General features: G+C 34.9%; 1 protein-coding gene across 1 annotated transcript in view; it reads left to right on the top strand.

Annotated features, from left to right (window-relative positions):
* Positions 1 to 16,280, top strand: part of LOC128982097 (pH-sensitive chloride channel 2) — a 96,818-nt gene that overhangs the window by 49,417 nt on the left and 31,121 nt on the right. The window contains exon 7 of the mRNA XM_054401147.1: positions 10,652 to 10,817. Coding sequence (XP_054257122.1) covers positions 10,652 to 10,817 — 166 coding nt within the window. The remainder of the gene's footprint in view (positions 1 to 10,651; positions 10,818 to 16,280) is intronic.

Below are 16,280 nucleotides of genomic sequence, written 5' to 3' on the forward strand. Positions count from 1 at the left end.
CAAAAAGTGTACTGAAGAAAAACAAAGAAGTTCCATATTTAGCTCTCCTGACTTATCGCAATTCACCCCTATCCACAAATGGATACAGTACGGCTCAACTAATATACAATAGATCATTACGAGATAACCTGCCTGTTTTACCTAAACAACTTGAAATCAAACCCGATCTCTCTCAATTAAAGGAAAAAGAAGATACTTACAGAGCATCTTACAAGAGAAACTACGATAGACGCTATGCTACAAGAGAACTTCCATCGCTGCATGTAGGTCAAAAAGTATGGATCCAAGACTTAAAAAGAGAGGGGATTATTATCAGCTTAGGACAAGAACCAAGGTCATACTGGGTTAAGACAGGAAAAACTACGTTGAGAAGGAATCGACACCACCTTTTGCCTCACTATTAAACCAAGAGCTAAATAATACACTAAATAATACAGAGCATCTTACAAGAGAAACTACGATAGATGCTATGCTACAAGAGAACTTCCATCGCTGCATGTAGGTCAAAAAGTATGGATCCAAGACTTAAAAAGAGAGGGTATTATTATCAGCTTAGGACAAGAACCAAGGTCATACTGGGTTAAGACAGGAAAAACTACGTTGAGAAGGAATCGACACCACCTTTTGCCTTACAAAGGTAATACAAGCAAACAGAGCAATCCTATTCCTTTATCCATCAAAGATACAATGCCAGATACTCTTCCATTTACTACTGTTACTCAAACCAACTCGTCCCTATCAAATACTACTGAAAAAGCAACTACTACTCCATCTAGAACACCCCAAGATTACAGTAAATCTTTTTCACGATCAACAATTCCCAATCAAGAAGCTGCAATTAAAAAATCATCAAGAGGCAGAATTATGAGACCAACCAAACGATTTCCTGAATAAACTTTGAAGAAAAAAAACTCTAAGGGAAAGATGTTTATTATTTAACTATATGTTTTTATTTACTTTCTTTAATAATATTGTCTTGTATTTGAGTCTTGATTAAAAACAGTTTAGTTTCTTTTGATCTTTTAATTTTTATCTAAATAAGAAATAGAACAGTTGCTATCAGATAGTCTTCTGGGTTAGTCGACTTAGAGTGATCTGTGATATGTATTACTGTTTAAGATGTTTAAGAATAAAGTGGGTAGTACTGGAAAAGTGCTAGGGAGTCAAGGAAGGGAAATAGTGAATAACGTGTACAAGTTTATGAAAGAAGAGAGTGTTTTGAAAGATGTGACAATACCTATAACCAAAGGCACATGGGCGGACTGCGGCAGCGAATGGAGTTTTGTTGAGAACGATATTACGCATCAACAAAGAACTGGACTTTTTAAAAGCAGTTGAGGATGAAGAAAAATCGTTTACAACACCGACAAAAAAGAGAAAACGGGCAAAACCTATAACTGAAATTGATTATTTTGATTTGAGTGTAGTCAGGAGAACAGTTTATGAGTTCTACAATCTACATGACTGAAAAGCGTTTACCAACAGTTAAGTTGTTCCTTTAGCGTCCTCAAAGAAATAATCAATTTCAATGGATCTGGAGAGAGCCTTAGAAGGATTTTAAAAACATTAGGATTCCGTTGGAAAAGAGCCCAAAACAATCGTAGACTTCTGATAGAGCACTCGGACATACGAGAAAAACGGGTCATATACTTGCAGTTAACAAAACAATACAGATCTGAGAGGCGCCCAATTGTTTATAGGGATGAATCGTATATATTGTCATCCCAGTTATCAAGAAAAGGGTGGTCAGATGGATCAAAGAATCAAGAATCAAGAATTTATTCACCATTAAATATGCAGTATACAATAGGTGTCGTCAAAGTATTAACACAAATCAATAGATAATGACTTGAGGGTCACAGCTCAGGTACTCTTCAGTGGTATAAAATGCATTGACTTTAAGCCACTTGCTAATAACATTGGTAAGTTTCTTAGGTGGTAACATTTTAACATTGGTTGGCAGTTTATTATAAATTAAAATTTGATGTTAACTATGGCTCTTATAATACTTATCAAGTCTAATACTAGGTCTAACAATGTCATCTTTTTGTCTGGTGTTGTGAGAATGAATAGTAGAGGTTTTTTGAAAGATATGAGTGTTGTTTTTAACAAAGATAAGATTATAGTAAATAAACAGACTAGGTTGAGTAAATATGCTAAGTTCAGGAAAGACTGTTCTGCATGAATAATTTTCATTTAGGCCACAGATAACCCTAATTGCTTTTTTTTCCAAACAAACACTTTTTTTGCTGATGGTGAATTGCCCCATAGTCTTATACCATAAATAAGATGGGTATGAAACAAACCAAAATAAACCATAAAAAGAACATCAGAATTAACACAAGGTTTAAGTTTTCTTAAAAGACAGGTAACACGAGCAAGTTTTTTGCACAAGTTGTGTACATGTTCGTCCCAACAGAGTTACTGTCCAGAGTAATACCTAGCAGTTTTACAGGCTTGAACAAGTCAATATCTAAATCTAAATCACAATGGTTCTATAGTGTAAAAATTAAGCGCTCTGTTTTACCTTCATTCACGGCCAACATATTTGCAGAGAACCATGATTTTGACTCCATCAAGGCTATGTCAAGTTTGTTCTGAACACCCACCAAATCTATATCAGATTGTACCAGGGTGGTGTCATCAGCGTAAAACACAGAAAAAGTAGAGACATTAGAGCTAAAATCGTTAACAAAAACTAAAAACAAAAAAGGACCAAGGACAGAGCCTTGTGGTACCCCTACTGTAACATCTAGGTATTCGGAATTCATATTATTATAGCTAACCATCTGTTTTCTACTTTGGAGATATGTTTGAATTAACCTCAATTCCTTATCAACTACTCCATTAGATTTTAGCTTGTCACATAAGATTTTGTGTGATACAGAGTCAAAAGCTCTACTTAAATCAATTAGCAATGACCCTACAGTGAGTTTTTGTTCAAAGCCATTTAAAACATATTCAACTACTTTTTCAACAGCATCTATTGTCGAGTGTTTAGGCCTAAAGCCAAACTGAAAAGGATAAAACAAACTATTACTTACAAAATAATTATTGAGCTGGTTTACAATAGTGTTCTATAACCTTGCTTATAATAGGAACGATTGCAATTGGCCTGTAGTTTTCAGGTTTGTTTACATCCCCTTTTTTGAAGATGGGTGTAACTTTTGTCACTTTTAAGCATTCAGGGAAATTGAATGCTATTTGTAGTATGGAGTATGGAGTACAAAAGATTGTATCCATATACCGATCAGCAAAGGAGATTGATATTAATCATCGTGCATGCTGGCAGCAAGTAAGGGTTTGTTCCTAATGCACTAGCAATGTGGAAAGCCAACTGAAAGTCCGGTGATAACCATGACAACATGAATTCAACGAACTACATGCAGTGGGTAACTAATCAGTTACATCCAAACCTTTTCTGGTTAATGCTGGTTATCACAACACGCAAGTTAATAAAGCCCCAACCTCAAATAACCTGCAAAATGAAATAATAGCATGGCTGACCGAAAAAATATTCCTTTCGACAGAAATTTATTAAAACCACAGCCTTATAAACTTATTCAACAAAACAAAATTCAGCAGTTCAAATTAGATAACATCCTCAACAAAAAACGACACACTGTTCTGAGACTCACCCATATCACCCAGATCTCAACCCCATAGAGATGATTTGGGCCGATGTTAAGAGTTATATAGGTTGCCGAAACGTTTCATTTAAATTTACAGATGTGAAGAATTAGTGCGAAGAAAGGTTTGCTGCGTTTGGAGAAGATGAATGGAGATCAAGGTGTGATAGATTGTCTTAGATTGCCGTTATATTTTGTTATTTTATTTATACTTTGTTTATAGCTTGTATATTTATTATAATTAAAGTTTTTCAAATTAAGCTGTACTTTCGTGTTTTGCATTAGGATAAATGAATATGTCCGTTGGATTTAAAATATACAATACACATTATAGTCATTAGGCTAGAAATAATAAATATATCACTGACACGTGATTATACGCTTCCAAGTAAAGGGAAACAAAACCCTGTGCGCTTTGCCCCACTAAGTCGATTAGTGCCGGTTGAGTGATGGTCGAGTATAAGGAAGGCTTAAAGTTTACTTCGAGGATAGTACAGCATTTTCAACCCCTCTGCGAAGAGCCTTCTTAGGTGTGTTTGACTGTAAGCGCCACAATAGGTAAAGACCACCTTAGGCACACACCAACTTAGGAAAGCAACACGTTGAAAAGTTTTCTTACTTTTTATATTTAAATAAATACTCACTTTTTACAATCAAACAAAATTATTATTCACAAAACTAACACAAGATTCTTAAACACATTTTACTAATAGTTTTTTTACACAATTTTAATTGTTATAATGTTATTCTAATAAGTTCATTACAGCTGTTCTTTTTCTAGTATAGGCAGGCTTAAACAAACATTTTATTTTTATATTATACTAGCTGTAACCCGCGGGCTTTGCCTCGTTTAACTTCTTAATTTTCAAGATTATCTCGTTCGCATGGCTCAATCACGTCCTGGTTGAAGTTTGTTCGCTACGCTCACTCACCTTTAGGTTGGAGCTCGTTCGCTGCGCTCACTTGCCTTCAGGTTAGCTCGTTCGCTACGCTAACTCGCCTCCAGGTTGAAGTTCGTTCGCTACGCTCACTCACCTTTTGGTTGCAAATTAGCTGTTGTCATAAATGTAAAAGAAATAATAGTGCTGCACCCTGTTGGCAAATCCTTGTAACTTTAATGCTATTGAACATCATAGAACAGAACCAACTTGTTTAATTGAAACAGCTGTTAAGATTCAATAATTCCATTTCTCATAAGGTTAACATGGGAAACTCCAGAGCCACTGGGGCGGAGCCCGAAAGGATTTTTGAAATAATAATATGCCTATATGTTAATCGGGAATGTGAGCTATCATCATGCCAAATTTCAGCCCAATCCGACCAGTATTTTTCGCGCTCACTTGTCACAAACATACATCCATACATCCATACATCCATACATCCAAACTTTCTCATTTATAATATTAGTAGGATTTAACACTCCCCCTTAAGAATAAAATGTTTTATATATTTCTCAACGCTAGATTCTTGTAAACCCATACTGCTAGCTTAGTTAAAAATATTGTTTGTGTTTTACAAAGTTGAAAAACAGTTTTAACATTTGAAAATACACTGTTTTTATTAGATTGTCTATTTATTGTCCATTTAATTTAATGAATAATATTTATAGGCTAAACTTTTAATGAGGATTTCTTTGAACTTTTGAAATTTAGGGTAGGGTAAGTAAGAGATTTTGTGAAAATGTCACCCAACTGTTCATCAGACCTACAGTATTGGAGTGCAAACAGACCTTCATGAAATTGTTCACTTATGAAGTAATAGCGTACATCGATGTGTTTGCTTCTGCGGTTCATTTGGCCGGATTGAATCATTTTCATTGCGCTTTGATTGTCAATGTTGAGTGTTATTTTCACTGGCTTGTTAGTAAGTTCACTAATTAGAGTTTTCAAATATTTTAGTTCCTTGCAGCATTCAGCAGCGGAAATATATTCTGCTTCAGCTGTTGAAAGTGCTACAATGGGCTGTTTTCTTGAGCTCCAAGTCACAGGTCCACCTGCGAACATTATTACATAACCACTTGTACTTTTTCTGTCTTGAGTGTCTCCTGCAAAATCAGAATCACAATAAGCATTCAGCTCAATTTTGTCACGTTTAATAGAAGAGAATCTTATTCCATGGGTTTGTGTTCCTTTTAGATATCTAAGGGTTCTCTTTACATTTTGGATATCATTTTTGTCAGGATTTTCCAAGTGTCTACTTTCATAACTGACTGAAAAACTCATATCAGGTCTGGTTTTGTTAGTGAGATAAAGCAGACTTCCTACTGCTTCTCTGTAAGGAAAAGCTCCTTTAGTAGTATTTTCATGTGGAGTTTCAGTTGTATCTTTCAGGTTAATTGGTGTCTTTACTTCTTTGCAGTTCTTCATATTGAATCTTTCAAGAATTTGTTTTGCATACTTTTCTTGGCTGATTAAAATTCCGTCCCTGTTACGTTTGATCTCCATCCCTATATAAACTGTTGGATTTGGACTGATCGTCATCTCAAATTCATCTTCAAGTTGCTTTAGTAAGTTTGCAATTTTTCCTTCATTTTTACCAATCAAAATGCCATCATCTACATGGATAGCTAAGTAGAGATCGTTATCGGGATTCTTAAAAATACACTGATCTGACTTCAGTTGTGTCAATCCTTGACTTTTAAGAAATGAAGTAAATTTCTTGTTCCACAAGCATGGGGCCTGTTTTAAACCATACAATGATTTATTTAGTTTACAGACTTGACCTTGTTCTTCAAAACCTTCTGGTATCAACATATACACGTCTTCTTCCATTAGACCATATAGAAATGCTGTTTTAATGTCAAATGTTTGTATATGTATGTTTTCTTGTGCTGCTATAGCAAGAAGTAATCTTAGTGAAGTACTGTCCACTACAGGACCAAATGTATCTTTGAAATCTATTTTCCCTTTTTGCTGACATCCTTTAACAACAAGTCTCGCCTTATAGGTTCCATCATCTTTGACTTTGAAAATCCATTGAGTTGTTAAAATTTGCTTTCCTAAAGTTTCTTTTCTGTCAAAAATTTCCCAAGTTTCATTTTTCTTCAGAGATTCTTTTTCATTATTTATTGCAATTTTCCATTTTTCTTTTTCATCTCCATTGATACATTCATTGTATGTCAAAAGTGCGTTAAGATCATAGTCTTCATATCTTACGGGTCTTTTTATGTTGTTTCTTTGTCGAAGATTATATATTTCGTTTCTTATTCCAGGTTCTTCTTCATCAGTATGTCCATTTTCGTCTTGATATAGGTCTTCTGGTTCCTGTTCATGTTCTTCTTCGTGTTCAGGTATAGTGTCTTCTTCTTCTAGTTCTTCACTTTCATCTAGTACAGCTTCTTTTTTAACGTCTTGTCGATCATTGGTTTTAGGCTTAGTTAATTTCTTCATGCTCTCATTATTTAGGTGTCCTAACTTTTTATGCCATATTTTCATTAATTCCCTAGAATTTTCTTGATTTTTAGGTTTGTTTTTATCACGGTCATCATTTCCTTTACAGACTTCATTGCTTTCACTATTGTCTTCTTGTTGACTGTTGTTATTTACCACCTCACCTGACTGAATTGTGACGCTGGTATTACCATTAGAGAGACTATTCTCACTACAAATGCTGCTTCTTAAATTTACTACATACAATCCCTGACTATTTTTATTACCTTCAAGTATATCATTTCATCATTTTTAATGACTTTTACTTTATTTTTAGTGAACACAACTGTGCCACCTTTTTCCGTAATGGCATTTACAGACATTAAATTATTTTTAAGTTCTGGTGAGTGAAAATTTAAAAACGTACGTTTTCATGTCCCTGGCCTTTTACTTCGTAGATACTGGATTTGTAGTTTATTATTATGTGTTTTAATATTTTTTGGGACGGGGGCAACATGTTACACACATTTATTTGGTTTTAAATAGGTTCTAGGTATTTTTTTCGTATTTTTAAAGTCTCTAAATTCACGACCATGACGTGTCCCTAAGGTACGTTTTCCAACTTTCACGCTGTTTTTAGACTAATTATTCATGCCGAAATATATAAAGCCATATTTTTATGTCATCAATGGTTATTAAACTTACAAAAAAGGAGCATATTATAATTTTATTGTCATTGTAGACTGACTACCATGACAAAAAAAGTCTGTCCCTCGATTTGGCGTCACGACCATTTGGGAAAAATTTTCAACTTTGGAGCACGACAGTGGCAAGCCTGGCGTCGATGAAGTCAGTTGGTTTTAGAGACTAGTTCGGGGTGTACGTCAAGATTGTAGTGCCGGTCGTTTTGAGTTGAAAGGAGGAATTACAAGATTAATAAAGGAAAGATTGTGTTTTTTGTAATTTTGGTGCGTCCATGACCGTACGTAGTCATTCGATGAAGTAGACATGGTGTTAATTTTTGTTTATAAGATATTTCAATAGCTAGATTAACCTAGAAGTCCACTTTGTATCCTCGAACATGAGGTGCAGGGCTACCACCAGAACAGAGCCAAATAACACGTAATTTCACGACCAAAGTTTCACGACCATTGCGGTTTTTTTCACGACCAATCCAGCCTTATGGATTATAGTGTGTTTGGTCGTGACAATAACTTAAATATAATTGTAAATTGAACAGTTTAGTTAAATTGAAACACATAGTTTTATTATAACTAACAGTATAATTGAAGGATTGTTTAGAAAGATTTAGATTATTCCAGACAATTCACGACCGTACCGCTTGTCCCTGACCATCACGTTTATGATTTCTATCATAAAAATTTCAAAAATTAAAATATCGTCATATTTCAATGTTTTATACACAAAAGAAGCACACCTCTATACAAACATAACGATTTTTCGGGTCTCAGGTATGTTTTTCGGAGTTATACAAACTTAAAAAGATTTTATTGGCTTTTATCTATTTTTTGAGTTTTTTTAATTTTTTTCTAGAAAGACCAAATATACCAAAGGCTCAGTGACCTTTTTATTGTATAATGGTCATAAAAGTAAATTAGTTTATAGCAAAACATAGTTATAAAAATAATATTAACTATTTGTAATATTCATTTAAACGTCCGTTATGGTCGTGACAGGATTTTGTGTTTTTCTACTAAAGATGCTCTTTAAAAAGAAAACTACCAAAGATATTGCGTTACCATGGACATTTTATGAAACTTCAAATGATAATGAAATAAAAATAATAATAAAAGTTTTGAAAAAAGGGGAAAAAAATTTGCAAAGTGCTTTTCCTGATAACGTACGTTTTTAAATTTTCACTCTGGTACGTAAGAGACATTATTTAAAATACACTTGTCTGTTTCAATGCTACCAATACCTAGAGAAAACATTGACTGGTGTTTCTTAGCGACTGATATTTCCTGTTTGAACTCTTTTAGGTTATTTAAAATATTACTGCAGTTGGTCATATGGTTTTGGGTGCAACCACTGTCAACAACAAAAGCCTTGTTAACTTCACTTACTTCATTTATATGCTTAGGCATACTTGTTTCAAGGATTAGGCCTACCTGTTCCTCCTTAACCTTGGTCAGAAAAACAGTTTTATGGGTGTTTTTAGGATCTTTGTTATTGTTATTTTTACTAGACCTATCTCTAAAAAAACAATTCTTAGTATCATGGTTACTTTTCTTACAAATAGTACACATCATTGGCATATTTTCCTTAACTTTATTTTTAAGATAACAGTTTGACTCATAATGGTCATTCTTTTTACAAAAAGAGCAAAACTTTTTACTAGGACAATTCTTTTGAATGTGACCTATCTTTTGACAAGTGAAACATTTTACATTATTAGGCTTATTAAATTTAGTCATACCTTGTTCATATTGAGTAGAGCTAGCCTTAAAAACTGTACTTTCATTACCACTACTGCTGTCCATAGATTTCATCTTACTTTCCTCTTGAACGAGTCGAGCTTTCAGATTTTCGAGTGTCCTTTCCGTAGCTGATGTCGAGTCCCAGGCACTGTTGAAATGTCTGAAGCTTTCTGGTAGTATCGTCATGATCTTCGTTATCACCATTGTGTCATCTATTTTCTGGTCGAGTTGGTTTAGTTTGTTTATAAGTTAGGTTCTGTATTAGGCAAAGGTTACTCATCATATCAATTTCTCTATTGTACTTGAAGTTGTAAAAGTCCTGAAGTAATGCACATTTTTGGGTTTCAGTATCTTTTTGAAAAAGTCTTTTTAATGTTTGAAACATTTTGTGGGCGTTTTTACAAGTTAAAATATGAGGCTTAATTTGGTTATCAATTGTTAGCAATATATAATCCTTTACCTTCCACTTTTTTATTTTTGATGCATCATCACCTTGTTCATCTAAGGTTTCAGTTCCGTTTACTACATCTATCAGTTCTCGTGCTTTGAACAACACACTAATCTCAAATTCCCACACAGCAAATGCTTCCACGTTTTTAAGTCTTTGAATAGTGTTATAATCATTTTCACTGGTCATTATTATCAATAAAATGTTGATATACTCACGTTAAGAGACAACTTCAAACTTTGTTCTTCTAGTTTTAGTTTTATGGCATTTAATAGCCCGTTCTTACTTATGGTTTTATTTTATGGCATTATCAGTCCTGATTGTTATTTCTTAGTTTTATGGCATGAGCAGCCCTGGTTGTTAAGTTTTAGTTTTATGGCATGAGCAGCCCTGGGCCCATAACCTGAAAAGTTTTCTTACTTTTTATATTTAAATAAATACTCACTTTTTACAATCAAACAAAATTATTATTCACAAAACTAACACAAGATTCTTAAACACATTTTACTAATAGGTTTTTTCCACAATTTTAATTGTTATAATGTTATTCTAATAAGTTCATTACAGCTGTTCTTTTTCTAGTATAGGCAGGCTTAAACAAACATTTTATTTGTATATTATATTTAACACACGTTTTGTTAACACCACCTCAAGTTAACACCACTGTTATAGGTAGACAGACACTACCTTAGGGAAACGCAACCTTAGTCTGTAAAAGATTTTGAGACTTCCATAGTTAATGTTTTTAATGTTCTTTGTTCATTTCAGGAACAAGTACGATGCTCACATTTATAACATTGTCAAGGAACATTGGTAGCTCCCTACCAAAAGTGTCTTATATTAAGGCAACTGAGATTTGGTTTATCGTCTGCACTGGATTTATTTTTGGATCACTAGTAGAATTTGCTTTTGTTAACATCATATGGAGAAGAAGGTAAGAAAGTGTAATTTATGATTCAGATTTAAATTAATTTGACCCTAGTTGAACTGTCTAATCTTAGCAAACTAACTGACTTCTTGGTTTGTGTTGTATGGTTGATTTGTTGTTTTACTGTTTAAAAAGTTAATGAAACATCAATTTGAACCAGTGGTGTAGTCTTAAATTTTCAAGTGCAGGGTCGTCTATCAATATATAGGTTATTTGGAAAAACCAGAGTGCTCCACTACACCACTTACATATTTGGACATACATTGTTCAGCCATTAACGGATCAGCTAATCAAGACAGAATTTATAAGGGACTAGCCGAATACCCGTGCTTTGCTATGGAAACTTTCAGATTGGTTGACATTTTGGTACTTCAGTATTAAACGGAGGCCACCTAACCTACAGAAATATTTCGTACCGGATACCAAAAATAACTACATACTTGGAAAGAACACACTTTAATAGATTAACAGGTGAAGTTTAGAATTAATCCGACGCCTGGTTCTGACGTTGTGCAACCCAGAACGCAGCAATGTCGGTAGGCCACATTTTGTCAGCGCGCTGCGGCGGTTATGTTAGGTTGGGTTATCATATGAATCGAACGATACCAGACGAGTTATACTTTCAATTATGATAACCCAACCTAACATAACCGCCGCAGCGCGCTGACAAAATGTGGCCTCTGTTTCAGACACAGTGACAGGCGATGACAGGTAATGGCGCGCGCTCCGGTCAACGACCCTGACCTTGGCCTACTTGGAGGGGATTCTGCGAGTAGACACATGACTCATCTGATAATGCTCGACTCACAACAATACTAGAATAGTTCTACTACAACATCTATAACAATTTAACCCTCTGCTATAAGTGCCGCGGCGCGTTTCGTCAGGGCCGGTTTAACCCATACGCGAACTACGCGGCCGCATATGGCGCCATGAAAAATTGGCGCCGCGGCGCCAACGGAACAAATTTTTTTAGTGAACAACGTAATTTTGTTTATTTTCGCTCAGAGTTAAAGTATTCAAAGCACCACAATAAAGGTATTTATTCTGTTTGTACCAACAGCATATGAAAAATGCGTATATTTGTACAGCAGCACTACAACTCAAGGACTAAATGCCATTTGTAGTTTCGATTTGTAGTGAGCTGACGCTCGGCAGTCGGCAGTCGGCAGCGTACTACAGTGCGGCGCCTGTGGGTTTCATTTCATGACTCATGTTCTAAACCACATTCTGATGTTCTGAACCAGATTGATACCAACTCTGCAATTAAAGAATTTGCCATGATCAAAGCTAGGAAAATTAATTTTTAACTGCTAAGAGCTTTTGAATTGTTCAAATTGATAATTTTGTATTCTTTGTCAAGGTAATAAATTTGGTTTTTCATGTTTTCTTCATGTTTAATGTGTTCAATTAAAAATTCCTCTCTTGTCATCTATCTACACCTGTTTTCATTGTAATAGGCTTTAACTTATATTGTATCAAAGTTATCCTGTAATAGTATATTTCGTACGTAGGGCCGAAAATTAGGTCTTGCCGGCTCGAGATAGTTTTTAAGTTCGAGACGAAGTCGAGAACTTAAATCGAACGAGAGCTGCAAAACTATTTCGGTCCGTTGTACGAACGCTATTTTTCAACACACTATACCCTATTACCACTATTCACAAAAAATCACTAGTCATAACCTTTAAGAGAGGTTATGTTTTTGTTTATAACCACTCATTGTCACCCAAATACAGTGTAATCAGCTGATTGGTGTCCGGTAGGGCAAAACTCATTACAGTACAGTAGTACGCAATGAAACCCCCATTTGATTAAGCTGGCGGCAAACAGCTGTTTTCTGGACTAAATCCTTAGTTCGTCAAAATAGTGTAGTGTGGCGTAAAAATTGTTTCCACATTTAGAAATAAATTGTTAACTTAGGCCGTGATGCTTGTCAAGCATGACGTCACGATAGAAGACGGCAATGACGTAGGTATTTATTTATTTATTTTCCAAGGGAAGATAAAAACAAGCAGCTGATCACAAACGGCAAACATTATATCATTGCCGTCTTCTATCGTGACGTCATGCTTGACGAGCATTACGGCCTGTTTTTTTAGTGTAGCCTTGGTTTTGCCAAAGTTTATACGATGAGTAAAAGTGTACAAATGTTAAATTCCTGGGAATAATAAACAGTCTTTTATTGCAAGTATTCTTCTAACTTAAACTTATAAAAAAGTTCTTCCTAAAATTGTTGGGAAAAATTCACAAATAGAGTTAAGTAATGGTCATGGGTTGAGGGTGGGGTGGTGGGGGGGATTCTAATTGGCGCTGATTCGGGAGTTCGCTTAACTCTGAAAAATTCCTAGAACCGGCCCTGCGTTTCGTAATGGTGGCCTCCGTTTAATACTGAAGTACCGACATGTTTAATAAATTAGTGTTTTAAGTTCCAACAGCCTTCAGTCAACAATTCAGCTACAACCTGTTATGCCCCAATCGATGTCATATTAGAGCAGCTATTATAATGTCTCACCCGGTCCATAAAGTGTGTATGCTCAGGGTGGTTGCCCATGACCAGACTGCATAAAGGTTTAGGTAGGTGCTGCAAAGGTAGTAACAGGATTTACTTACTTTATTTACATACTTTACCACCATTGCAGTACATGCCCGGTGTTTTTTCTTTCCATTTTAAGGCTTAGCAGTACTGTACTTACATTAGTCATGGTACCTATCGCCACCAAGCTATCTCCTTCATAGTCTATTTTCGGATGATATGTCATTGTTGATAGATGTTTCACCATCCATTGAATCTTTGGCAAATGCATTTCAGGATGAGTTTGTTTATACCTTTTTGCTTGCGTTTTTGCCTGCTTTTTCCTTTGTTTGTCTGTGCACCCGCTACGCCTTTTACGCCTTAATGTATTTTGTTGAGATTTCGGAATCGTCTGACAATTGGGAGAAACCTAGGAGGATTAAACATTAAGGAGAGGGCACGCGAATAGGAATACACGTGTTGCAGTGAAGCCAGCTTTAGCAGAACACTAGAGGGGCACGCGGAGCCGTAGAGTGGCAAAAAGCCTCGGCTATAACATGGGAGAGATAGGGAAAAACGCGACACGCGCTGTTTCGAATTAAAATTGCCGCTAAACTAAAACATCTGTGTTATTCACCGATGGCATTCTTAAAGTAAATTAAATTTCCTATTGAACGGTGTCAATCATTCATATAAAAAATATTATTTATTATTTATTATTGAAGATCAAAGTTGAAAGAATTGACCTGAACTTTGAACATATGATTACTTTAATTACGTTTTTGAAAAAAATATGATGTATCTACACAAATTAACAATTTATTCGTGTTCCTTAAGAGTTTCTGGAAATAAAAAATATATATTTACCTATATTTAAAAGTGGTATTTAGAAAAATAATTACAATAAAGTTTTTTTTAAATATTTCCAGTTTATAAAACAATATTACTAATAATAGGTTAAAATGAAAATTTTAATTCGGGTGATGAAATACATTTTAAATTTGCATATTTCATAGTTTTCTCGATTTGTTAATATAATATTTTACTAGTTTTAAGTCATTTATGTGCTGGGCAGGTGATTTTAAATAGCCAAAGTTAAGAAAAAAATGCAAAGCCGCTCTAACTTTTTTTACACCAACAGCCGTTACAATTAAATTGCAATCATAAAAAGTAAAACAATTTCTTGGCAATCAAATTCTTGATTTTTTAAATATCATATTGAACTATATTTGATCTGTTTACCTAAAGAAACTTCGAGTTAAAAGTGTAAATGTTCAACAATCATCGCGTCTTCTGACCGCCAAAGTGCGTTTATCATTCTTTTAAAGGATAAAAACTTATTTTATTTCTCTTTAAGAAAATGTTCAAATACACATACAGTACTACTCATGATTTGAGTTTTAATTTATGAACAGTAAAATCCATTGGTGATATGGCGGGATTTGATCCCGGGACCCCAGGAACCGGAGTCCCGCGCTCTGGTTAGAGTATTATAAATAAAACACAATACAAGTATGACAAAAAATAAAAACAAGGGCAACGAATTCTAAAAAAAAATAAGTCATCTTTGTGTAAATTACTCACCTTTGAACTTACTATTGGTTCATAAATATGACTTTCCTCTTAATAGGTTCCTAATATTACGGTTAGAATTTAACTTTTTAATTTTCGTAGCATGATGAAGTCTAATTTTTAAATAGTTAATTGATATGTCTGTTACCAAATCTTCCAGTAACGCATACAACGCAGTATGAGAGGGGGCGGGAGAGTAGCGCTGCCTCCCCCCTCCACAGTATGCTGGCTTCAACGAAACTACAGCGTGTCCTCTCCTTAATGTTTAATCCTCCTAGGGAGAAACGGGCTCTTTTTGTGGCTCTAAAACGTCAAAGTGCCCGCTAGACAGGGATTGAGTCAATTTGAGTCTTTTCACGGGATTACGTTCATCACCAAACTTATATATATAATTCAAACTATTCCGATAAACCTCTAAAACAAATTTGAATAGGGTTGAAGCTACAATCTACCAAAGGTGGCTTAGACATTTAATAGAAGTATTCCCTGGAATTGAGGTAGGTAGGGTCGCCGGATTTCTACCCCCGGATATTTACCCCCATGAAAAAAACGCCTACGTCACTTTGACGTCACGTGTATGGGGGTAGATTTCCGGCCGCGAACTTTTAGGATGGATAAATTATTATTTATTCAATCAACTCGCATTTCACGGTTTACTTAACAGTTGTAATTAATCAAAATGCTAATAAACCTGACACCGGAACTTTACCCCCGGAAATCTACCCCCAGACATCTACCCCCGGACATCTACCCCCAGACATCTACCCCCGGACATGTACCCCCGGACATCTACCCCCAGACATCTACCCCCGGAAATCTACCCCCCGTGCTACACTACGTATCGGCCAATATTCATTGTTGTAGTTGATTTTAGTAATTGGTTTATAAAAATAATCAATGGCTCTTCGTTTAATAATTACCCTCTAATATCTAGTATTAAGCATGTGATATGTCGTTGTCTTGTTTAATGTCATCTATCTTCCCAATTAATTTAGCTGTAACTGATTTAGGTGTGATTTTTAAGCTTAAGATTCAGTGCAACGCAAAGGTTAATTAAAAAGGATATTTTGATAAAGGGCTTCAAAAGTTTAACCCATAAGCATTTGATTTATTTTCAGACAGTTATTTAAATGGTTGACCAATTTTCACATACACTAATAGCTAACGGCACATGTACGAGCGCAGATCGTGAAATTTAAAACATAGCCTATCACTGAAGGAGGTTATTTTCTGATTACTAGTGGTAAAAAATGCGATTAAATGTTGATAAAAAGCCTGCCACAGGTTGATTAATGAATTAATAATTTTTTCACTATCAATTACCTTTTAGTAATACGAGATAGCATAATCCCTAGACACTATCCGGAGTTTTACATTGACCAAAA

Source organism: Macrosteles quadrilineatus, unplaced genomic scaffold, assembly GCF_028750875.1.
Source record: "Macrosteles quadrilineatus isolate MER2022 unplaced genomic scaffold, UCM_ALF_1.0 Scaffold_1__1_contigs__length_201487025, whole genome shotgun sequence".
Classification (NCBI taxonomy): Eukaryota; Metazoa; Arthropoda; class Insecta; order Hemiptera; family Cicadellidae; genus Macrosteles; species Macrosteles quadrilineatus.